The 25,780-nt window shown below is 48.2% G+C and overlaps 1 protein-coding gene across 1 annotated transcript; it reads left to right on the top strand.

Moving 5' to 3' along the window:
• The first annotated feature begins 4,500 nt into the window (after positions 1–4,500).
• LOC144162686 (pleckstrin homology domain-containing family J member 1-like) lies at positions 4,501–25,780 on the top strand. Its single transcript, XM_077693319.1, has 7 exons — positions 4,501–4,792; positions 6,649–6,737; positions 8,306–8,384; positions 10,339–10,429; positions 11,867–11,930; positions 17,404–17,497; positions 25,218–25,780. Exons 1-7 carry the CDS (start codon positions 4,699–4,701, stop codon positions 25,247–25,249), a joined length of 543 nt encoding a protein of 180 aa, XP_077549445.1. The 5' UTR covers positions 4,501–4,698; the 3' UTR covers positions 25,250–25,780.

The raw sequence follows: 25,780 nt of genomic DNA, 5'->3' as shown, positions 1-25,780 counted from the left end.
CACAGATGGTCCGCATGCGGTGCAGGTTGGTGTTGATGGAGCGTCCCTTAAACCCGCACGTCTGGTGAGGACCCACAACACTACTGAGGGCTGTCTCGAGGCGTTGGGCCAGGATGCGGGCTAGGATTTTATAGTCGGTGGAAAGAAGACTGATAGGCCTGAAGTCTTCCACGTTGGGTGTTGTGTTATGGGAGGTTTTTTTGGGAATGAGTACTAAGTTACTGCTCCGCATGGAGGGTGGTAGCAGTTTTGTGCTTTTGATGTTTTCAAAGACCGCCGCCAATACCGGGCTGATCTCTTCACGAAACACCTGATAGAATTCCGAGATTATGCCGTCAGGCCCCGGTGACTTATTCTTTGAGAGTTTCTTGATCGCGCGCTTGACCTCTTCTACCGATATGGGTTCGTTTATTGTGGCCTTTACGTCCTCTGCAACCGTTGGCAGCGCGCCTGTGACTTCCGGTGGAGGAGCCTCAAGATGAGCGTGCGGGGAAAACAGCCTTGCGTAGTATTCACTGAAGGCCGTCTCCACCTCCTCGCTCCCACTAGCAAGACCACCGGCATGGTTCACCTCGGGAATCCTTTTAGTGGCGGTCTTTGCTCGTTCGAAGGCGCCGAAAAGCTTCGATGGCTGTGCCTCGGACTCCACTCGTTGCTCCCTGCTCCGCACAAGAGCCCCCCAATACCGTTTTTCGAGCTCAGCGCGGATGTCGTTTTTCACGTTACGGATGTCTTCAGAGAATTCCCCCGGCCTCTCCTCGTCCGCTTCCACGAGGGAGCGCAGGCACTCCACCAGTCGATTTACTTTCGCCCTTCTGTCTCTCGCCTCTTGTCGCCCGATTGTGATTGCTGCATCTTTGACATGCTGTTTGAAGCGCTCCCACGCAGCTCCATCAATGGGCGCAGTGCTCATTGCTTCAATTTCACCTCTTACGCGATCGACGAAGGACGCGTGTTCGAGGACCGTGGAGTTCATCAGCCAACGGCTGCCGGCTTTTTTTCTGATTTCACGCTCAGCTCGGATGGTACATGTCACCAAGCCGTGGTCCGAGAACGCGACAGGAGTGACGGCGTAATCGATCACTAATGGCAAGTAAAGTAAATCCGCGTCAAGTAAATCCGGTCGAGGCGGGCCTGTGACGTGCCTCGCCATCTAGTGAAGCGGGTGGTTGACCACCCACGCTGAAGGGCCACGTCAGCCAGGTCGCCCTCTCGAAGGACCGCTTTCAAAATCCGCGCTGACGCGTCCACTACACCCTTAGCACCTGCTCTGTCGCTGGCGTTTACAACGCAGTTAAAGTCGCCCGCTAGGACAACACGGCCCGGGACCACTAGGATGTCCCGAATAGAAGAGAAGAAGTCGGTCCGCGCCTGCGTATCATTAGGCGCATAGACGCACACAAAGCGTGTAAGCTCCCCTCCCACCAGGACGTCGACGGAACAAAAGCGTCCGTCCTTCGCCAGCTCGCAGTCGATTACTGTTAAGAATTCGTGTTTCCGGATTAGAATTGCGGTACCACCCGCTCGGGTGGGTGTGAGGGTGTAAAAACACCAGAACTGGTGGCCGAAAAATCGTACAAAATTTTGAGCGTCCTCTCGAGAGGCAATTTTGGTTTCCTGTAAAAAGGCCACATCTATTTTTTTTTCATTCAGGAGGTCAACTAGCCAATGTTTCCTTTTCTGTGAGGTTAGACTTACCACATTTAAAGTGGCAAGCGTGACTGCGTTCTGGTGTGATGCCATGGTGTGAAAAGCGCTTACCGGTCAGGGCGTCAAGTCCGTCCGTTAGTCGAGCTTCCCCCAGCGGTCGTTGACCCGGTATCTCCATGGCTCGGTTTGTTGGTGACTGCACCGCCGTGTTTCCCGCGTGCCTTCCGCCGAGTCTCAACTCCCGTGATGTTATCGGGTTTGCGCGATGCTGCGGCGGCCTTCGTCGGGAGCTCGTCGTCCGCGTCGTCACAGCTGGTCCCTCCTGGCTGGTCGCTCAGGAGGGCCGCCTCCTCTCCCTCAACGTCGGCGGGTTTCGCCTCCTCACTCCGCTGCTCGTCGTCCGCCGCGGGCTTGGCGTTGGTCAGGGAAGCTTCGCCACCCCGCTCCGAGACCGTTTCCTTGAGTTCACGGGGCGCGCCGCTCTCGTGGGCCCCGTCGCTGACCATTTCTCTACTCACGCTCGGCATCGCTGGCGTCTCCTCCTTTTCCTTGCAAGGCGTTTGGGAAGGGGCCACTTGCTTCCTGGTGTTAGGGCGGCCTCGTTGTGGTTCCTTCTGCCTGCCGGTCGCCTCGGGGGGAAGGGGGCGAACGTCGTCGACGCTGCTGGCATTCTCCTCTGTCCCTTTTGTTCCCACCGACCTGTCGGCGGTAATCCCGGCTGCGAGGGGTGGGGGGCGCTGTGTCTCGTTTCCGTTCCCTCTCTCGGCGTGCGCGTTGGGCTCGGAGCTGACTGAGGGTCGGAGGCCGGACGGCTCGTTGTCTTCGCTCTTCTCTTCTCTCTTCCCCTCTGCCTCGTGTAGCTGGCCTGCTTCTTGCGCCGGAACGTCGGTGTTGACTGGAGGCGAAGACACGTGCGGGGATACCTGGAGAGGGGTTGGTGGGTGAGCGGCTGCCTCAGGTCCCTCGGTGCTCATCATCGCCGCCATGTCATCGGCGTCCATGTACTCCTCGAGATTCCTCGCGGGCGCTCTCTGCTTCGCTCTGGACGCGTACGACTGCGTGCAGTTAGTTTCGTGATGCCCGTAAGCACGGCACGCGCGGCACCATGGAGTTGAGCAGTTTTTCCGATAGTGTCCGGTGTGGTAGCAACGGAGGCAGAGCGACGGCCGTCCGGGCACCTCGATTAGAATGGGGCAACCGTTGAGAGTCGCCTGATGAGGGATCGCCTCCAGGGATGTCGGGGTTGAGGGAATCACGTGGAAGATCCTCGTGGTGCCGGTCATGTGCGTGAGGCCGGATTTCTGCCACCCCTCACGAACCACTCTTTGCACTCGGCCAAAACGTTCGAACTGCCGGATGAGCAGCTCGTCTGGGACTTTTGGCGGTACCCAGTGCACCCTTACCGCGATTTCTCGGCGGTTGGGGTTGATCACAAGGCACCGCCTACCTTTCACTGTTATCTCCGTGCGTGCTGCCAGCTCCTCCATGTCCGCTTCCGATGTGAATGTCACCATCCATAGGTGATTAAACTGAAAGGGACCGAGGCATTCGATCTTCTGTAGGTCCGTGATGTCACGAAGTGTGGACGCGAAATCTTCCACTCTGAAAGGCCGTGCAGACGGGTCTCCATGCAGAAACAGGGAGTTTTCGGACATCTTTCCGGTGGGAAGCGGCGGCAGTAGGGTTCGGTAGGCAGCCGAGGCGGACGGTGCCGGCGGGTCCCGGGGAAACCGGTCCGACGCGAGTGCGTCGCCTACTCGTGGGGAGCTTTCTCTCGACATGACCGTCCCCGTCGGTGACTGAGAGGGGGTCCCCGCTCCACGGAGCCGACACAGAATGGAAGGTTACGCACGCGCCTTATATCCTTGACTCATTCAACCGTCGGCCACAGGTGCGCCCTCTCCCCCGCGTCCTCCTCGCCTTCTCTCCGCTCGCAACACCCTCTCTCGCCGCGTTCGGTTCGCGTTCATGTGGTGGCGCGATTTCGGCGCTATAACACTCTCTCGCGAAGGGCATTGGATTGGATTGGCTTGGCTTGGCTTGGCTTGGATTGGATTTGGATTGGGTTGGATTAAAGTGGATTGTGTTGGATTGTGTTGCGTCATAGCCGCGCCACGTTGCGTCGTAGCCTCTCCACGTTGCGTAATAGCCGCGGCAGGGGGTTCACGGCACGTTTCACGTTTCACCATCGACTTCATCGACAATGTCTACGCTGGAAGACAACAATTACAAAAACAACAACCAATAAGTAATCCATAAGACTTGCAGGCACGCCCCCGCGGAAATGCTCTGCATTTGATCGTGCCCCTCGCGAGGGGGATGTTTTGATTTTTTTTTGCACCAACCGATTAACCGATCAAATAATTGATTAATGCTTTTTGATTAATGGGATTAATTTTTCTAATCGACACCCAGCCCTAACAGCGCCTATTAGCCTAGCTACAGCCAGCGCATATCGAAATTTGACACAAATCATCAGATCATATGTCAGATCATAACTATGCTGAGCTAAATGCGACGGATGCCTCGCGCTTTACGTTCGCATTTATTTATCACGAAATGATATGCGGCGGCGACGCTTCTCGCTGCCAACGGCGCGTTTTGATGTGCGGCGTGCGACACCACCGCGCGCTCTCGTTTGAATTTGGAGCCGTGGGCAACGTTGCCCCGGCGGCCCCGGCGTCCTAGAAGCAGACGACGCGCCTCCGTTGCTATAACAACGTGGCGCATGCGCAGAGAGCAGTGGGGGGTAAGGATCAAGTGCAAAAAACGTGTTAGAAAAACTTCTTACTTTTACTTACTATATATTCTTTGTTCAGTGTACATAAAGGTTGAGACTATTTGCCTGTAATGTTAAATTCCACCATCATCATCAGTACCATCGGAAAAGATTGGCTAATATGGCGATTTGCAGCGGTCGAACGTCAGAGCTTGGCGCAGATCTAGCCCACTTCGCAGATCTTCATGTAAACACTCAGTGCTTCTCGCTTGCGTAGTGTGCAGTGCTTGTGTTGCCCTTGAACTCCTGTCTGCAAATCTCGGGGCAGCATGCGCTTCAACGAAAAAGAAATGGCAGCAGTGGCCGCCGGAGTTGCCGACAAAGAAGGGCGTCTGAACCACCGTAATCTATCCTTCACAGAAGGTGGGTTGTCTGTTTACGGTGATCTTGATTATTGTGTGCTGACGACGGAAAGAGAGGCCTTAGTTCTGCATCCAGGTTTTCTAAACGCGTTAATAGTTTAGATTTTACAGTCTTTGCTGGCGTTGTAGGGGCGTGTAATTCGGCGTTCTTGTAGCACAGCTGTCAGGTATTTTCCATCCGTTCCACTCTCGCAAGCAACAATTTTACTTCTCTAAATTTGATGTCTGTCACAAGCCTTGAGCTGATGCCTGTTAACGGGGCAATTTCTTTTTACATTTTTTCTGCTGCTGACGTCATTCAAAGGAGTGTCATTCCGTTTGACGGCGGAAGCTGTGTCGACATTCCTAACTGTTCGTTTCAGTTCTCGCTTTCGAAACTTGAGGGGCTTTTGAAATGCCGTATTCCTGATTGTTCGTAATGAAGCCCGCGCTATCGGCTGTGGGAGACGCATGATGTCATCTAGCGCTTCGCTTAAGAAAACATTGTGTGTGCGTGATAAAGTTCTGGTAACATTCGCACAAAGCGAAAGTATGGCTCTGTCACTTGCTGCCGCGAAAATTAAGTCGCGGAGGTCATATGGCGTTCGAAACATCCGCCGGAACTGCTGAAAAAGCGGCCAATAATTTATTCTTGGTATAAATTTTGGGCAAACACGGCGTTAAAATGTTTACAACAGGGAGGCAGTATTGAAGCCACACAATCGTTGTCTGGCCATTTACTGCGAGGTTGTCAAAGTGAGAAAGTGCTGTCCATTGGTCGGCTAATGATGAACTGATTCATTCACATCCCTGCCTGTTTTCAGTGATTAACATTCTTGTGGTACATGAAACTAGGAAAATCTTCAATTCAAATAACTTCCTAATAATAAAAGTGTCCAGCAATATATCTGAAAAAAAATATCGCGCTGCCCTTCAGAAGTTCACAACGTAACAACAATCAGAGGGCTGTAAACACAAATACACACCGCTTACTGCAGCATCCGTACATCGATTTATCACGTTGCGAATCGTGAACGCCGTAATGGGATTGGCAGAGCTCGCGCACGCATTAACAGCAAGGTAGGGCACCTATATCTTAAATAAATATATTAATCCACTTCTGTTTAGTTAGCCTCTTGGAAAAAAATCAGTTCCCTTCCACTCTGTGAAGGATGTTGACCTGCGAAGCTGGACGCAGTCTAAGCAGTGCACGAAACAAACCACGTTTGTTTGTAACTTGCGATTGAATATACTTCCTAGTCAATTAGCTGAATGAAACTTGGAAGCGCCCCAGCTTTATTCTAGTGAACACATGTAGGGCTGCCTGTATCCCTCCCGCATCGCAGGCATCTTACTGTTTAACACACCAACCCAATCCGCTTGACCACAGAAGACACAGGACAGGTTGCATTGGGCCGTTTGACGACCACATTTAAACCTTCCGCCAGCATAACGGACATGTCATGTCCGTATAGGGCATGAAACCTATAGTTACCTATCCTAGCCATCAGCATATCCCTAAGCCCTGCTGCGGCTGGCCTTCACTGGTGTCATGCAGACTGAAAGCAAATAGAAAAGGGCCTCGTTGGTGTCTTGGTATGGCAACGCCCAACAAAAGTCTAGAATAGGGCCCCAATTCGCTGTGCATACCTTGCGACGTGTTCTTTAATGTCACGAAAAATGAAGGGGAAAGAAGGGAATTAAACCTAAATGATTTATTTCTAAGCAAGCAACATTTCGTTGGCCGCCAGACAAGAGTCAAAAGAGTTATAAAAGGTGTTATTTTAAGCAGGAACATGAGGTTGCCCAGCCTTTAGTGTCCATTTTTAAGAATCGATGCGCCTAATTCGTGATCTCAACGTGTTTCTCCTCGTGCAGTCTTCAAGGAGCGATGGTTTAAGCTGAAGGGAAACCTACTCTTCTACTTCCGCCTGAATAAACACGGAGGCGTAAACTTCGAAGAAGAGGTGAGCTCAGCCTTCAAGGAAAAAAAGTGACAGAATGCCGCACTAGCACGTTTCTCGTACTGTTTGGAGACTGGTAATGTGCAGAGGTTGCTAATGGACAATTGTAATATTAAGAAGAAGGGGATTGTTTTCCTCTTATGAACTCTGGCATGGAATCAGTGGTGCTTTGCTGTTTTCGTTCGATATCGTTTATGTCCAAAGTGCGCATTTCACTAGCCTTCCAAAGTAGCAAGGCCGTGGGTCCTTATTTCTGTGTGCAGTGCAACTTCTCACTCTGTAATGAACTTTAATTATGCTGTTAACAGCCTAATTATCACAAGGAGAGTGTATGTGCTGGTTAATCACGAAACTAATTTTCAAGAACTACTGTTTATAAAGTCAGTTTGTTCATTTGAACCCTGAGGGTACAGAAAATTTGTTTGAATTAAAGGGGAGGGGTGGGTCTTTACACAATTTTTTTTAAATTTTTAGTGTCAGCTAGATGAAAATTGGCAGTCTTGATGAGTTGTTTACACTGATTTAAAATGTGTAATTTGTTTTGCCATAGCTTTATTTTTTAAAAAAATACAATGCTTTAAAATTTATTTAAGTATGAACTGGCAATGGTGTTGTTTTGCTTAGTAGTACAGTGTGACAAAGTAGGCCCTACTGCGTGTTCTCAGGAGTGCAATGTCAATAATTACACACTTCGCAAGTGCGGCATATGCAATAAACAGGTCGAATTGGGAACCCCAAGAAGCAGGCACACACCTTTTAGCTATGAAATGCAGTGCACTTGTAGCATTGACTGCAAAAAGACACACCTATACACCAGGAATAGTAGTGAAGTACTAGTAGAAGTAGTAGAAGTAGTAAAAGTGCATGAAAACACCGGTCTGGAACATTGGGACGAATTCATTCCAGGTTTTGTTTGAGACAGTCCGGAACAACAACATCTGGGCGAATTCATTTGAGATGTTGTCTGAGACGGGCGATCTTGCTCAAATTACACGCGTTTCACGTTTCAATCAAGAAGGGTTCTTCCCCATTCTAACACACGTCACTTTGGTGGAACCAATGGGCCAGTTCAAACTATCCGTTGGTTTGAATTATATGACTTAGAAAAGCAGTTCTACTGCACATTGTTTGATAACGATTTTGCGGCATTTTTTCCTTCTAATATTGGATACAACCATGGTGGGAAACGAAGTCAAATCATAACAAACTTGTTAACTGATGAAGTTAACATGGCACTTCAGTGCTTTTATTTTGAAGGCACAAGTGACGTTTCCGATGAAGCTAAACTTGCTAAGTGCTTGGGTTGCACATACTTCAAGAACTTTGTTAGCAATCTTGTGGGGGGTGTTATCTTTGCTTCAACAAGGGCTGGGAATGGATGAGGAGATGCTTCCCTGGGGAAGGTACTTGTAGTATAGTGAAAATGCTTTCGTGTGGTTACCCCATTGGGAATAATGTGTGCAGCTGTTGTCTTGTTGAACATGATTCAAAAGAAAGGAAGTGCATAAGTCCTAAAAAACGAGAAAGGCTATGTGCACGACTTTGTCAAACTGGCTTTCTTCCTTTTCCAGCCTGTTGGCGTTTTTGTCATCGAGTGCTGCAAGGTTCAGCATGAACCAAGCGTTGACTACGCATTTGCATTTTCTATCGGTAGGTATATGTTCACGAGTTGCAGAACTTGGGCTCTTTTGCGAGGGCTGTGCCACCAATTATCGTGCCGCAATGAACACGTGCTACCCCAAAATTACAAATATTGTGTTGAGGAAGGTTAAAGGGCTCCTAAAGCATGTTTTGAACGTAGTGGAATAATAAACTGGCCTGATTGTGAAAGTTACATGCTCAGGGACGTTAGAGCTGACAATATTACTTTTTCGGGAACATCAGAAAGCTCACAATTATGCCGCAAAGTCTGCAACCCTTCTTCCTGCACCTAGTTCAAATCTCTGCCCTTTTTTTGTAGTGCTTTTACATGTGGAGGGGCAAAACTCCTGGCTATTTATCAGCCGTTTTATGCACTTCCAGTTACAGTTGAGCATTGTACATGCTTGCCTGGGTCTGCTTACATTGGCACTTTTCATTAATTGGAATTGCCTGAAGCTCACTTATGCGCTATAATGTTCGTGTATGTTCACGTTACTGGGTTGTATCACCATACACCTTGTTGCACGATATGGGTGCACCTTAATAAGGAAGGAAATTTTGTCAGCTTCTGAGTGCACAGCTGTGCGCTACATTGCTACATTGGACAGCACAGGATCAAAGCACAGGATTGCCGAAATGCAACCCATGTGCTTACAGTGCAGGAGACGTTGGTTTTTATTAGAGTGCTGTTCGAGGGTACTAAAAGTGCTCCACTAAAGCAGCGTCCACCGGCCTTTTTTAGTGAAACATCGTATCTGGCACTGCTTTGCTCTTTCTAATGTAACCTAAAGTAATGTAATGGAACGCACAAAGAGCAAACATTCAAAACGCCAAAAACTAAGCTAAGCAATCAAAATTATCGTTGAAGCTAAAACTAACTAAAAAACGATCCAGCAAACCCAGGGCTCGGACCATGGGCCTTCGCATCATGAAGCCAAGATGGAACTTCTACACTATGGCAGATGATGTGGTACTGGCCAACCTAGCCTTAAAAACTTGAATGCTGTCGGGCAGCACTTAAGCCATGCCCGAAGTAGTGAGGTGGAGCGCTGTCAGACGGGACTCTAGACAGTGTGTTTTAATAAACACAAGAAACACCGTTCTCCCTAGCAAACGGGCTGTTCGCTTCTTTCTTGGTCCGTGTTTTTTTTTTTTGCTGGTACTAATATGTATTTAAATCAACACCAACTAGCCCAACTTTCAGCCTTAACTGTTTTATGAATGTTAAAAGGTTCCCGGAAGGTTTCCTACAGCCCTCAGAGGCTGTAGGAAAAAGAAACTTGTTATTCATGCTGCAGATGGTGCCACCATCCTGCTAACATCAGTCTTGACTGTGTAGTGGCGCCAAGCGCCGCCATCATTGTCACACCGCCACTCATCATTATCATCATTGCAAAGTCCTCATCGCCATTCGTGGCGCGGGGTTCATCGTCAACTAGAGCTGTGAGGAGAGGGAACAGTGGAACATGCACAGCATCTGGGTGGTGCAATTGCACACTACCGCCGTTCTCCATCATCGCCTGACCTCCTGCTGAGCTAAATTGTAAAATAGCTTGACATGTAACACCTTAGCTTAGTAGCTAAGGTGCTACACTACTAAGTGTGAGGTTGTGGCTTCGATTCCTGGCTTCCGTAGCAGTTTTTTTCTATAGAAGTGAGAAACAATCTTTTGTCGTACTTGACAGGCCGAGGATGCTTCGGTTAAGCCATAGCCCTCTGTAACATTGTTTCTCATAGCCGAGGTGTAGCTGCATTTTCTGTAATTCCACCGTGAGCTTTGAAATTAGACAATATTCCACTCAGCCAAGTTTAAAGATAGCTGCACAGGCCTTCAATGCCCCTTTTTGTCTGGCCCATTGGAAACGTACTGCCTAGTTCATTGTATCTCAGTTCTTGTGTGGCTGTGTGTGTTTGAGTCAATCGCAGCTGTCTGGACTGTAATTGTGCCTCCTTCTTGTTGTAGCGTTTGCGGATGATGCGGAGCGGAAGCACCTGTTCACATGCACGACGCAGAAGCACTGCGACGAGTGGGTGAGCTGCCTTCAGCAGGCCAGGTGAGCCGAGGGTTTGGGGAGCATGGCACAGAGATTGTGGCCTTTGAATAGCCTTGGCATGGGATTTGACGGTGCGCATGACTGTCCGTGCATAAAATGCAACGGAACCTGACCAAGCTGTACTTCGGGGAGAGGCTGCGCACAGAGCAGTAGTAAGACTGGTGGCAGCAAACCTGTGAATGGCTGGACTATCCTTTAACCAAAACCACGACTTAACCCTTTGAGGGCCGAATTTTTTCGCCAAATGCAACCCCCCAGGGTCGATTTTTGTTATTGCTGGTTTAAATTCTTCGGATGAATCTGTTTCGAGAAAAGATTATCGTAATTTTTTTAGGGTGACCATAAAGTGACAAAAAAATCGTTTGTGTTGTTACATACATGTGGCTTATTCATGAGTAAAACAAGAAAAATTCTAAATAAAAACCTTATACTACGTTTACAAAATGATGCATTGTGCATCGATGCATCGAAATCAGATAGACGTCAGTTTCACGGGCGCAAAAAGTGGGAAGCACCCGGAAGACGATACCAAAACCAGCTGCTGCGCGCGCGGCCGGATGCGCGAGCGATAGACAGTGCACCGCTGCTATAAAATACAAAAAAAAAGGGGGAGAAAAGAGCCTCATCAGTTTCGCAGGCGCCCTTGGTCTGTGGCAGGTGCAAGAAGCAAGAGGCACCGGGGGGGGCGATACCCAGCACGCCTTCTCGTTACTGGATGCGCAAGCGATAGCCGGCGCACCGCTGAAGTAAATCATAAAAACATAAAAAGAAGAGCCATCGGTGCAAGAAAATAATTTGACATATTTCCGCAGTGTGGCAGCATATGCCAAGCAAGAGAAGTTGGCGAAAAAGGCGTGCTTTTTAAGCATACAAGCAATAATGTACATATACGTTATTGACCACATTGAAGGTGTTTTCAGAGGACGTATATGTACGTCCGTGACCCTGAAAGGGTTAAGTGGGTATGTTCTGGCTAGGCTTTACTGTGGTCAAGAAGACAAGGCAGGTTTGAAGTCGTTGACATATAGCTGCCAAGCGGTCACAAAAGTTGCTAGTTTGGACCTCGCAGTGTGATCAGCCGCCTGAGGCGATACGCTGCTTTGTGCAACGTATGAGGACCTTAATCCTACTCATTGATTGTGCTGCCTTTTTCCCCCACTCTGTTGCCTGGTTAAGAATATACGTAGTTGCGAAGTGCACGGTACGAAACTGCATCTACTGCAGGGGTCATTGGCTTTCAACGCTATGTTCGGGTTCTTCATTGATTTCGAGTTTGATTTCAGCTAGCTGAAAAGTTTGCGCAGTTTTTTTCCTGAGCATTGTCAGGTATTTTAAGGTCTTCAGCAAAATTGTTTGTGCTAGATGCTTGTCACAGTGCTTCGCATACATGCTGACTTCTAACCACGTCATTATTTTCAAAATCACTGTTTTTTCCAGCTACGAGTACCAGAGGGGCCGCTTGCTGTACATGCAACAAAAGATCCTGGAGTTGACGGGCCGGGTAAGCTGAAGGCCTTCATCTTTCTTGTTGCATGAAGCGTCAGTTCCGTCACTGCAGCAAAAATAACTGTAAAGGGAAAGCAGATGTTGCAGGTGCTGTGGTGGCACTGCGTGCCAAGCAGCTTGGATGCTTTGTTGAGAAATCCTGCGTTGGAATGGGACACACAACACTGTCGTGTCATGTGCCAGCAATTTTTAGACACACACTATTGTAAAAGAAGCACAAAAAGAAACAAAAGAGAAGGAGGAAGGGAAGATTTATATACCTAATTCGCAGCACAACAGCTGCTTGACGACCTGACAACAGAAATTTATTTATTTATTTAAAAATACCTTACAGGCCCTTATTGCGGGGCATTGTGTAAGGGGGGTAACAAAGGGTGAGTGTCGCGACAGAATTGTAAGGTAACATCAAACTTTGAATGAACAAAAAGCGGAACAACAAATAACACGTTATATGTCAGTAAAGAGAGAAAGACGAGATCGTACAAAAAAAAGGGTATTTGAAATTGCACATGGGAATATTGCTGGTGGGAATAAATACAGATATGCGCAATACAACTTAGTAGAAAACATCTTGTACACACGTAGCCAAGATTTATCTTCAACAGAGCGCAGAGAACAAGTCGTTCTTGTTTTGAAAACTCAGGATTGTTAAGGGCGATAACAGAGTTTTATCTCGTACGTATAAGGACATTATACAGTACAAAAACGCAGGCGTTCACAAAGTGTGAAGCTGTAAAAAGAGAAAAAAAAAAAGAAAGAAAGAAAGAAAAAGAAGAGCGCGTGCTGTGTTACCAAACGACACATGACCTTCATCTCTAAGCGGGAGGAAATGGAGTAATAACAAATGAATATAACAACATTGCACATTGTCAGGTTGAGTTTGATGCAAGAGAATTAGTTTTTAACCGATTGGGAGCATCTGGCATGAGCAAAACAGGGTGTTGGACCTCTGTGGCGTGATGATCGGAGAGCAGGGAGACACGTAGTGTCAAGAGGAGGCTTTGAAGGAACGTGCGAGAAAAAAAACGCGTGAGCTAGTACAGCCACCAGAGCATGCGATAGCTTGTGAGGAATAGAATGGTGCCATGATGATTCGCGTCATCTGCTACAGAGTGTGAGGAAAACAGTCGCAACACAGTGTACTGTGGCCAAACAGCAGCTAAACAATGGCCAGATAATGGGCAAACAGTGACGATCTCGGTGCGCTATCTTACTGTCATATCAGCAGGGCCACTCGGATGCTTCCCACATTGTGCGTGCATTGCAGATGCTGCAAGAGGTTGCTGCAACTCTTTGTGATGGGCGTTTAGATTGCCGAAAGCCTTCAGCTTCTTGTTGAACACTGCAGCTGTGGGGTGTTCAGCCAAAGAGGGGGTGACACAAGGAAGGCGCCAATGCTAGACAACTCTCGTCGTATCTCAATAACAGCAGCCGAATTACATTGTTGAACCACAGCGCAAGCGAAAAGACGTGGATGACGGCAGCGGGACAAACACAGCGCTGACTTACAACTGAATATGTTCTCCAGGAACAGCCAATATAAAGGACACCGAAGAAAAGAAAACATGAGACAGAGACCAAGCTGCACGACTAACCGTTATCGGCACGTGCTGTATTTAGGTAGTCCAGCTCCTTCTTCGTCAGTGCAATTGAAGCTACTCATACAATGCTCCCCCCTCCTCTCAGCTATTCTGATAATTTTCCCAGTAAGTGTGTCCTAGTTCTTGGCCGGTAATTTGGCATCTCGCAGCCACATTCATTGCAGTGGGTGGTAAGATCACCATCTCCTTTGTTTTTAACGTTACTGTGGTGCTCCCGCCGGCGGTCATTGAGACATCTTCTGGTTTGACCGAGTCGTAAGTCAGCACTTTGGCTGTTCCCTTCCTGCCGTCCGTGTCTTTCCGCTTGCGCTGCAGTTAAACATGCATGACCAGCTTGCCCAAATTTTCATGTTGCTTGGCCGAATTACGCTATGCCATAAAGAATGGTATCTGGAGTTTGTAATGCTGGGTCTTTTCCGTCTTTTCTCAGCATTAAAGCCCGTCTGCCCTTATTTCTTTTATTGACAGTTGGCACTTCCACTAGCATGGCAACACATTCTTTGACCAACTGGTTGGTCCTGCTCGAACCAAAATGTTACTTGCTAAATGAGCCTTCAAGGAACTGTTGTCAGCATGAGTCTGTTTAGTACCTGATGCCTATCCTGTATTGCCTCTTGCCTCATGTTTTCAGCGATGTTTCCATAGAAGAAATGAAGGACATTCACTGGAATACCTGAAATTTATTTATCGGAAATTTATTTGCGCCAGAGCCGCACCGCTGATGGCATGATACTTTCTGTTATTATCATTGTCTTCATCATTTGCTATTGTGGGGAAAGAAAAAAACAGCATGTACAGCTCGGAACCAGGAAAGAAAAAGGTGTTGGGACCTTGGTGTGGAGGAGGAGTGACCGACAGAGTTAAAGGCCAACTGCACTCAAATTTCACCCCAATTTACTTTGAACGTACAGTACGTACCACCAAACAAACTGAGGCGTGACTGGTAGCCCCGTGAAATGCGTTGTTAATTAGTTTTAAACGTTAAAATAGCTCCGTCCCAGACGACAGTGCACCTGCCGGCGGTGGCTCAGTGGCTAAGGCGGTTGCGCTGCTGAGCACGAGGTTGCGGGTTCGATTCCCAGCCGCCGCGGCTGCTTCTCTGATAGAGGCGAAAAGCAAAAACGCCCGTGTGTGCGAGAATTCGGCGCGCATTAAAGATCCCCAGGGCCCGCTTGCCCGTACGCTAAGTTCTCGATTAAGTTCCCGCTTACGAATAAGACGCCAATAAGTTGAAGTCGGCCACGGCAAATAAGTCGGTTGCCAAAAAACCCGACGGAAACGCTACCTTAACCGAGCGTTTGTATCAGTTTTGGGCGAACGACTTATTACCTAGACATCGTTAAAGTCGTAGTTGAGAACTTATTCCCGCACTTATCGCGTTCGGGCAAACGGGCCCAGGTGGTCAAAATTAATCCAGAGCCCTCCACTATGGTGCACCTTATCACCTTCGTTGCGTCGGCACGTTAAACCCTACAATCAATCAATCAGAACTGGTGGAGCCCCGCTGGGCACGCTTCTGCTAGGACTGTGGCGAGGGCGAACGTTGCGTGCAGGTTTGTTCCGGCCGGCGGGCCGCATGCCGCCGCTCGTTCGCCAGCTGGGCCAGCTGAAACGTCACCTCGGCCTGGTCGTAATGGCCACGCTCTCCTTAATTTCGCTTTGAAAATCGCCGATTTTTAAAGGTTGTTTGCGCGGCGAATACACGTATTTCAGCTGTCATATTTTGTATCTTGCAGTCCGTTTAGGCAGACTGTGCAGAAATAACGTTTTCGAGAAATTGAAATTTTGAGTGCAGTTAGCCGTTTGATGTTATGCCATCTTTTGGCCGTTTGATGTTATGCCATCTTCAAAAGGAGCACCAAAACACTGGCTGTTTTTCGTTTTCTTTGTCTGCTTCAGGTTCCTACTTGCTTCATACTTAAAAGTATGAAGTGCAGTATGGAAGTATTGACTTAATTTTTTAGCCACACTGCATCACAGCTTAGAAATGAAATGGATATTCACTCTAGTTGCAGCTCCAAAAACTCGCGGTGGTCACAGCTATTACAAAGGCTGCTGCGATGAGATAAAAAAGAAGCATGCATGATTTATCTGCCACATGGAGTCAGTCATTGAGGAGCAGGCGCCACAGCTTTCTCTGCACTTCTGGGTGAGAAGGTGAAGAGTGGGCTTTGAGAACACCGCAAATAAGCTCTTGTTCACGGCGCTCTGAGGTCTTCAGTGCCTTTCTAATACAGTAGACTCTCGTTAAGACTAACTTGGTTACGACTAATTTTATGGTTACTGCAGTAGACTCACATTAACTAATGCCCATGCTCCACTGGCATTTGAAAATGCTTTTGAACCAGAGGTCATTTGACTTGGATGCAAATGTCATGCTGTTCTGCTTCATTTCGGTAAAAGCATTTAGTTGAAATCTACTATAATGCTGAATAATCATCATCAGAAACGTGAGGTTCTCAAATGCCTCCAAGACACGAGCGTGTGTGCCCTCATCTGCACTGCCTTGATGCCGCTTTCGGGAAATGCATTTTAATTGCCAGGGGAGCATGGCCATACATAGCCTGCAGATTGCAATCCGTTGAAAATTGTGTACGCCACAAGAATGATTTGTAGTGTGGATAGTCGCACACGCAGAGCCGATTTCCCGTGCAAAAGACATTCCTATCTCTGTCACTCTCTTTCACTTTCACTGTCTCATGCACACACATGCGTTCACATTGCAATTATTCGCAGCAACCTGTTTCGTTCCACTGCAAGACGATGGCCTCCCCCATATAGATAGCGCATATTTATGAAAACCATATGTGAACACCATGTTTACGTTTGTATTAATCCCAAGTTGTGTCACGCCTGACAAATTTTCATCATGGCCGGTACCTTTTTTCTGTCGTGGTGAATGCTTTGTGTTTGTTATGCTGTCAAAAAGTCCAAATTAAAGCCTGGTGATTTAGACTGAATGGCGCAATGGCTGCAGAATGGAGCACTGCACGAGGACAGTTGCAAAGAGAATGAAAAGTATGAAGTACGTGAGAACACCGTTCGAAAAGAGTGGCACAGAAATGCAGATCAAATGGAATAAGCGGAGCAAAGAATTTCACAACTTGTTTCGAAATTATCACAAATGTGAAATAGCGCAACTGCACTGTATACGTGATGTTTATTTTCTCGCTGCCTTGCCAGGAGACAAACAGTATAGGTTACTTGAGAACGCCATTTGAATCAAGCTCCTCTGAAGTGCATTTGAAGACGTAGTAATACCCCGGTCACACAGGCACTTTCAATTGTGATTGAGTCGATCCGGATCGAGCTCGATCTGGATCGGGCGCATGCTACACAGTAGTTTCAATCGCGATCGAGCCCGATCCCGCTCGAACTCAATCCTGGTCCCCCAAGTGCGATCGAGGCTTTCAAGCGCGATCGAATGAAAGCGGTGATACTCTCGTCCCCGCCAAGTAATGGCACAAGGTGACAACTTCAACTAACGTTACAAATTGTGTCAAATGACTTGACCCAAATAAGCGTGCGGTAACATTTACATATTTACGTATACCTACGACCGTGCGAGGTTACCAGACGCCGGGCACGAAGTACATTTTTAGCGCCATCTGGCGTACACGAGAGCAACCGGTGCAACTTCTCGATCGAGATTGAAACGTGCCGTTTAGCAGCGGCAGTGCGTCGAGCACACTCGAAAACTCGATTGCGATTCACTTCAATCGCGATTGAAAGTGCCCGTATGACAGGGGTATAAGCCAAGCGAAAATTCCAGGTGGTGGTTGAGTTGATTACTGTGAGTGCAAATGACATAACCCAACAACGTGGTACGCCTGTGGCCATTGGCATTCCCCGCTGGCTTTTTTCCAGGACCCGCTGGCAGACTTCATCAGCCGACGCAACGGCAATGCTCCCGGAAGCGTGCAGGCCATCCAAAAGCAGCCCGAGAACAACAGTGCCGCGGGCAAGTTGTTTGCCTTTCTTAGGCACCGATAGCGTGCTTTTCCTTAGGCTGAGCTGTGTGCATGCTGCTGGAAGTACAAAGCTTCATTTTGCCTGCTTGGTGGAGGTTCTTGCTGCCTTGGCTTTGGGAGCACTTGCATGATTGGAATATGTAGCAATAAAGCACGGTTTGTTTTGTGCGCCCCCTTGGTGGATTGTTAAAACTAGGTGCGGAGTGCACGTGTGAAACAGCAATGTGGCGTATGTGCAGTAAAAAAATCCTGTGTAATAAAGAATGGTTTTCGTGCTTTTTCTTTTATGCTACAAAGGAAAATAACACTAGGGAAGTTGCACTGTACAAGTTTATTCGTTAGCTGGCATCTTCGTTGCCATTGATAAGAATAGTCTTTGTAGAGCAGTTGCACAGGTGCGGCAACGCTGTTTTCAATTTGGATGTCGTTGCACTGCAGTGTTGGGAACTGGGTGTTTGGACTGCTCCAAAAGGCCGTCGAGGCATTGGTTGTTGATTTATATGCCGCCGCAACATGCCTTAGTTAAATTTCACGTCTGCATCTTCTTGGTGACCAATGCAGACGAAATAGTGATGTTCTTTTGATGCGCGAGCCGAGAGGACGATCTCGACTCGCTCCGATGACCGACGACCGATGCTTGAAGCGGGTGAGGGATGAGGACTGCCTTCCTTGCTGGATATTAGGTTTATTTACCCTATTTACATTACTCCAAGTATCTACATCAGGACAGAGTAACGGTTACATTGTCACTCTGCCTGCGGAAGCCTGTTCGGCCGAGATCTATACTGAACTAGATCCCTCTCGACCGACCCCGGACCAAACCCAACACTCCGGTTTTGATACCAAAAACCCCGCCTCCAAGAAGGGGGCGTTCAAGAAAGAGAGAAAAACCCTTCAAACAATTAATAGAAACCATTGATTGGCCACAGGAACCAGCCAATCACACATGTGTCCCCACCTGTGGTCACGTGACCCAACACTCTCTCTTATACCCTTATAGTGCGTTTCCCACGCACGCTATTACACCCGACAAGCAAATACAGGACGTCTGCGTCCTAAAGTGGACACACCATTACGTTCAGCGGGCGGCATCTGCTCAAAAGCCAAGCCGACGGCTTGGAGCGGTCTTCGTTCGGCTAACCTCCTCCTGCGTCCTCGCCTTGGCGCCTTGTCTGCGCACGCACCGGGACAAAGAGGGAGTCGTTGCTAATCCCCTCCCAGACCAAAGGAGCGCCGCCGCCCGCCTGAACAGCCCACGGGAAGAGATGCTGCCAGCCCAGGCGACCGTCGTCGAGGCGAGCGACCCGTCAACGAAGAGCGCCCGACGCCGGCTTCACAAATTCTCAAAAAATTACACCGCGCGCCGTTTCGACACACCATCATTCAGCTTCCCGTCAGCATGTCATGGCGAATGACCCAGCCACCTCCGACGCGACAGAGGTACTCAGGCTAATCGCCCCCGTCTTTTGACACACAAAAGGACGGGCACAAAACACGCTCTCCGCGGCTCCGAACTTGGTGTCCGTGCAGCTGCATGAAAGAGACACGGGGTAGCAGCTACTAGCGGAGGCGACGCCAATACATGAGCGACCGGCGGCTTTCATTAATTAAATGAGGAGCCCGAACTTAACACCTTCTAGACATGAAATTCCCGCAGCAGTGCCCAACAAATTTTCAATGTTGTTTGGGTAAACACACTTGTGGACGTCACGACCTGTGTAGTAAAATTCCTTTGAAAGTTTGCGCAAGCAAACTCATGTTCCCAGTGCCTGCAGGGTGGCAATCGTAACAACCAGGCCACTCATAATGGGGGGCTATAACTGTGGGGGTTTTCTGTTTATACACCGTGTTCAAAGACACAAGAGGTGGGAGAAAACAACTGGGAACCTAAGAGCGTGAGGGTGCCGGCTAGTTGGTAAACCACGAGCTTCACAGCAAAAAAAAAACGGACTAGGGACAAATAAGAAAAGGGACTACGAACAAGCGCTGAGAAACTACAGTGCTTATTTGTAGACCCTCCTCTTATTTGCCCCTGGTCTGTTTTTGTGCTGTGTAGCTAACAGCTCAACTGGGAACAGCAGTGCAAAAAAACACAACGAAAGAAAGCTTGTTGTGGCTGCCTCAGATCCTTTCCCACATATGCAGACACAACACAAGAAAGGGAATAGCGATGCTATTCCCTTGCTAGGTAAATCTGGAGGGCATATGGTACCTTGGAGCATTACCGGGGGTTGGCCAAGAATGAATAGAATCGTTGTTTGAGTGGTCTACTTTGATTAGTGTTACCGATATCCTCATTTGGCACTGCTAGGAGAGACCATCAGTAGCGTTCAGGAACAATATCAGGGTTTCCACACTATGGGTAGTGTTTCCTGTGGTGACCTAGCTTGGCTATCAGGCTTAGGGCCACCACGCTAGCTCCTGGCGCATTAACCACGTGGCCACCCTGCTTACACCAGCGCAGCAAGGTTTGCTGGTAGTGGAACACAGTAGACCGTAAGTGTTGAAGTGCATCTATTTATTCCCAAACCCTCCGAGCAAGAGGCTTCAGGGCATTCACGATCCACGCCAAGTGGCCAAGGTTGGAATGGGAAATAAAAACAGCTCGCAACAGAGTTAGCGCACCAGCATCGCCTGGCAGCCAATGCTGGATGCTTCGTCTGCAAGCTGCGCCTTAGCTGAGTGCAACTCGCATCTCTTCCTGATACATACCTGCCAGGTTTCCCCAATTATCCGGGAGATTCTCGGAATTTGATGGTTTTGTACGATCGTACGGTCGAAACAAAAATCTCCCGAATACACACCCGTGTTTGGCTAAACCTTTCTCCCAGTCTAGCCACATTGCGCTGGAGCTACCTGACAACCCAATCGCATCCTACACCACTGGACATCGTAATAACTTGTAAAGCATAGCTGGCAATGCGCGCAAGTTGAACTGGTCAGTACCACAGAAACGCTGAATGCGAGAGGCATTTCAGCATGGTAAATCAAAATTGCCCCCAGTTCTGAGCATCAAGTTCTCGCACAATCCCAGCTCAGTCGCATTCTTTTGGCGAAGTGTAGCAGGAATGAACATTGCTACGCTCGGTAGTATTCCCAGGGGTTCTTGAAAAAGGCGGCATCAGCCGCATCGAAGATTTAGCAGCTGACCAGTCGTGTAGCTCGTTAGTAGTTTGAATGAAACAGTTCAGCTCCTACTCTGTTGTAACTAAATTAGAAGTGCATGTAAATGTAAATCATTCCATTCTGTTGCTACTAATTTTTGTATCCCTCCTCCTCCGTCTTCACTAGGGTGCAGTGCAATGTTCAGCAAGGGGCCTTCTGGATTCCAGAGCGTTTTCACATGCGCGCTGTTCGCTTTCTCATCGCGTGCGTCCTATGGTGGAGCACTTAGCGATAGCGGTGAGGACTTCAGTGAGGAAGAGAATCGCGTGCTTCCATCAGTTAGTGATGACAGTGATTCGACAGAAGCGAGTGATGAAGACCATGACGGCGGTGGATATGGCACCATGCGGATCCTTACTCTGTGAGCTACACATTTTGTCGAAAGACAATGAAATGGTGGCGGAAGCTTTTTTTCCTGGAATCTAGAGGTTTTCATTGTCAATAGTTTTATTTGGAGGTGCGCACAGCTGCAGAATCATGGTGAGAAAGAGCAGCGAAACCTGCAGTACCGCCATGACCTCATCCAACGGCTGATGGGTGGTCTGAGGGCTCGATCCAAAAAGCGGGGCCTGTCTGTGCGTATGCAGTGTGAGCGAAGGCGAGCCATTTTATCTACAAGCTCCCAGGCTGAAGCAGTGAGGACTGTGCTGTTCGTAGCGATAGAAAAACGAAAGGAGGCAGGAAGGAAACTGTTTTTGTGCAATACCTGTAGTAGCAACCCTGACACGCACCCAGGAGAATGCTTCGAGTGGTTTCGCACACTGCTCAAGTATCAGTAAAGGAGTTGCAAGCAGAATGAAAGAGAAACAATAAATATCCTGCGAGTTTTTCTTGCCACAGTTTGTGTTTTTCTTCGCGGTGCCAGAAACTGGTGAAATTGTTGCGGACCGGAACGACTGGAAAGTGGGTAAAAGTTCCGGACCTCAAAGGCTTAAACTGAGAACATGTTGCCCTGGCACAAGTCTCTTTTGGTTGGGCCACACAGCAGATTGGTAGGCCTGAAAGTCGTCGTTGGCCGCAGCCGATGAACACCGAAGTTGCTCGGTGATGTCGAAGTCACCCCCTCCCAGCTCGAGGCAGTCTCTGCAATGACCATGCTTACTGCAGCTGCTTGAAAGCGCGTGCCGTTGTATAAGGGGACAGATCCTTGCTACTTCATATGACTAGCTGGAACCCCACTGATGATCTTGTCGATTTGAGTGACTTAGCAGCACGCCGGAAATTTCTCTCCCTGGCATGCTTGCTAGCTTGCACAGCATGAGCCTGGCAGTTGGGCTTCAGCAGACGCCTCCACCTGGAAGCAATTTGCCTGACTTACTGTGGGATGTCGGCTTTGAAATATCCATCTGAGATATCTATGCCTGGCATGTCGTTCAGCATCAGGCAGCCAGGGCTCCTGCAACTCACTCGCAGCAATGCAAGCCATACTAGAGTGAGTGCCAACAACACCACAAGTGGCTGGTGGTCCCATGTAACCAGTTTAGGTTGTTTGAGTGTTTGTCCTTTTAAACAACTTGAGATCACGTGACGAATCAGTCCTGTATTGAGCTGCAAAGAAATGTGGCCACCTGAACACAACCTCGAGTTAAAATTTCTCTGCAGTGAAATGCACACATTATGAGAGCATAGTGGCAATGACCTCTTCAACCAGCGCTCCTACTGCAGCCATCTAGGGCACCCTATTTTTCCTATTTTTTATTTTCCAAAGCCAAGTGAGAGGAGAGAAACAGCGCGCACGCTGCATCCGTTGACCGAACCCCTCGTCTTTTTCTTTTTTTCCGACCCTGAAACGATATGCCAGTCACTCCAGTCAACCAGCAGGCTTACCTAGATGCCACACGAAAGCCAATGCTGTGCTTTATGCAACCGTGTTTAAATTGTAAGCTATGCATTCTATGGAGGCAAACCAGTGGTCACGTGCTGTAAGCGGTTGCATTATAAATTATCTGCACTGTATTAAAATATTGTCAGTCCAGGGAATGGCAGTGCAGAGGTGAATAACTGAGCGCGGGCATGCAGGAGAAGCATTTAGAAACACTGCACTAGTACTGACTGTGCAGTGTAAAGTAAACAAGGGCGGGAGCTTCGGAATAGTATGCAATGGCGCCAGTACAAGTTAGATTTATTCACCGTCGTGTAACGCAACTTTTGTTAATTAAGTAAAAGTGCTGCGTGTTCCACCAAGCACATGTTCCACCAAGAAGAAGCATTTATTCAACCCAACATTAGTGCACCAAGCATTTCTGTCCGGGAGAGGCGGTAGTGGTGAAATTTTTACAGCAAATAAAACCAATGCTGAAATGCAAAAAATAAATAAATAATAATAAAAATAACAAATATAAATAGCTAATATAAACAAATAAATAGATAAGAAGAATGCACGACAGAGCGGGTTTCGTGGAACAAAGATAGAGCCGAAACTTGAAATATGTCTGAATGCGAAAGTTTGCTCAATTACGACCTACCTCAAGTGAACAAAATAGTATCCTCGGTATTCAGTGGTGTGGAATGCATGCAGGCAACCAAGTGTGCGCCGCCATATCTGTGGCCAAGCGTCTGTTGCTAGGCGACATTGCGCGCACGGCCCGCAGATCAGGCACCCCTCTTCTCCTCCGTGCAACCGTGTGAGTGCGCCCATGGCCTCCGCGATTTGCTGCCGGCGGCGCACCGCCGGTAGCCGATCGCGAAGGCCGCGGTGCGCCGTCACTCGTTACGTCGGGCTCCGCGGGATGGCAGCACTTGTCCGTGCTAAGCACGACTGTGAAACACATGACTGTGTTTCACAGTCATGTGTTTCACAGTCATGGGGGGGCTACGGATTAATTTAACCCGCCCTCCCCCTTGCCCCCCCCCCCCCCCCCCCAGGCGTTCTTACGCATTCAGAAATATCCTGCCCACAGACACTTTTTCTGTCACTAAGAGGTTTTTTTGTTCTTTTTCTTAAAGGAGTAGTGACACAAAATTTCAAAGCTTAGATAACTATGTAAAATGCTTCCTCTTTATCCGGAGATATCTCCCAGCAAGTTTCAACAGTAACCGTTCAGTATAACATACTTTAAATCCATTTTAATCTTTGCCCGCATGAGAAAGCGCAGAGCAGGCCAGCATGACATCATCTGCTCCTTGCCCCAAACTGCTGACGTCGGGGCTTCCGTGACGTAGCCGACGTGCCGGCCGCGTTTGGCGCGCACTGCTACGCCATGTGTACACGTCATGGTTTTGGGACTGACGTCATGCTGCCCGGGCGCGTGGGGATGGTGAAAACCTCCTCGGCCGGCCTAGGGGCGCGCAAGTGTGCTCGCTTGCGCGTCCAGACCGTCAGTGGTGCGACACGAATGTTGATGTCACGTGAACCCCAGTGTCATGGCGGCTGCTCGGCGTTCGTTTTGTCGAAACCGAAACTGACGCGAATAAACAACGCCGTAAAGGATTGTTTATGCTGCAATCGACCGTCTAATGTGCCCTTCTATGATTAGTGGGCTAACAGGCACCCATAGCAGTGAAAAAAACGTAAAAATTTCGTGTCAGTACTCCTTTAAACAAGTTGGTCCGCACAGTCTTAAAAGCTCATGCTCCTGTTTTCTTCTTCTTTCATTTTCTTAATACCAGTAAAACAATATTCCTTTTCGAGATCTAACTAAGAATGCCCTGCAATTGAAGCTTCCGAGGCTACAAACTTCGCTCGGTCAAATTCGGTGATCGGTTTGGCGGAAGCTACCTTTGTGTTCAACAGCTATTCAACAAAAATTTCGCTTTGTGCTCAGCAGTGCACGGCCTCTATTTTGGATGCAATACTCACTGCAATTGGAGCTGAAACATCTGTGCATAAAAAATTATTCCATGTGACACAAACTGCAGTGCTTAGGATTTCCAGCAGACTAGAAGCCTCACTCTACCTACTTTTGAAACATGTGAGTGCCAGTGGTACGGTGGCTCTGCAGCCACTTCGGCTATGCACAGAATGGGCTCGGTACTTTTGAGAAAGACTGACCACATTGAGAAAGACTTCATTTACTTACGGTAACTTACATGTGACCTTTGTAATTTAGCTAGTGTATTGCTGATTGTTTACATCTTTGCAGTGCTCCAGTGCAAGTAAAAAAAGTAGGTCTGTGGTTTTATGTGATTGTTTTTGGTCTAAAATTGTTGAAGCCATGCATAACCGTTTCCATCCAGGAAATGGCTATATGTACCGCAGAGTTATTGCAGAAATATGCAGTGAGCATATCAACCGTGTGATGTGTCCTGTAATCAACTCACCCATTTTAAAACAAGAACAATCAAAAAGTCATTAAGGGAAATGCCTTGGGTGAGGTAGGGGAATTCACCGTCACAACAATCCCTGCCCCTCCCCCCTCCCCTTCTGTTATGGCTCTGCTGCTGAAGTGTTACGCCTTGAATAAATACTTTTAATTTTGCCGCCAATGAGACAGGTGATTCTGTTAAACAATTTTGGACAATGCACCTTATTTGCTGCCAAAGCAGCTCGATTCACTGCACAAGGCGCGAGCATGCTCTCATTGATCTTGTCCCTGGCTTTTTCAGAGGCCAAGAAGAGGACAACGATATGGCACTGACACCGCATCACGAGGTCACACCAGTGCCGCAAACCGCCCATTGCATCATCGCCCAGCCCTGCCGCACAAGTCGCACGCGAGGCAGTACAACCGCAAGTCGTTCACCATGGTCACTCTTCTCGTCTTGCCCCCGTTATCACTTTTTGAATCACCCCATGGCAACAATCAGCAAACTCATACATCTGTCTAGACTTCTCACCGATTGTGCCTGTGTGTTTCTCGAACCACAATTGAACTGTTGCACTAGGTGCTTTGATAAACTGTGTTGTTGATGGTTCTACCGAAAGAAAAGAAAGGCAGTGGTGTTTGATAGACTTCTTACCAGTGATATGCGACTGTAGAGTCAGTTGTGGACGTCCGTCTCTCTCTTTTTTGTCTGGAATGAGATGTGTTGAAGGCAAAAGCAGGGTCTAAGTGTACAGTGTGATAAAGATGAAGCAGTCTTGTAATTTGCCGTGGACATTCACCTAGTGAGTCAGTGGCCCCGTTTATCTCAATCTGACAGGGATTGCAAAAGTTCTTCAAGACGCA

The sequence above is a fragment of the Haemaphysalis longicornis genome, unplaced genomic scaffold (assembly GCF_048455015.1).
Source record: "Haemaphysalis longicornis isolate Haplotype H1 unplaced genomic scaffold, Haemaphysalis longicornis Haplotype H1 scaffold_12, whole genome shotgun sequence".
NCBI classification, from domain to species: domain Eukaryota; kingdom Metazoa; phylum Arthropoda; class Arachnida; order Ixodida; family Ixodidae; genus Haemaphysalis; species Haemaphysalis longicornis.
The sequence above is the reverse complement of the archived record's forward strand: the minus strand, read 5'-3'. Positions and strand labels throughout refer to the sequence as shown.

What these genes read in the sequence shown, in the direction of transcription:
- LOC144162686 (XM_077693319.1), top strand. Translation starts at nt 4,699, where the DNA reads ATGCGCTTCAACGAAAAAGAAATGGCAGCAGTGGCCGCCGGAGTTGCC. An exon ending in CGCATTTGCATTTTCTATCG is followed by an intron (nt 8,385 to 10,338) that starts GTAGGTATATGT and finishes TTCTTGTTGTAG; the next exon opens with CGTTTGCGGATGATGCGGAG. An exon ending in CGAGAACAACAGTGCCGCGG is followed by an intron (nt 17,498 to 25,217) that starts GCAAGTTGTTTG and finishes TGGCTTTTTCAG; the next exon opens with AGGCCAAGAAGAGGACAACG.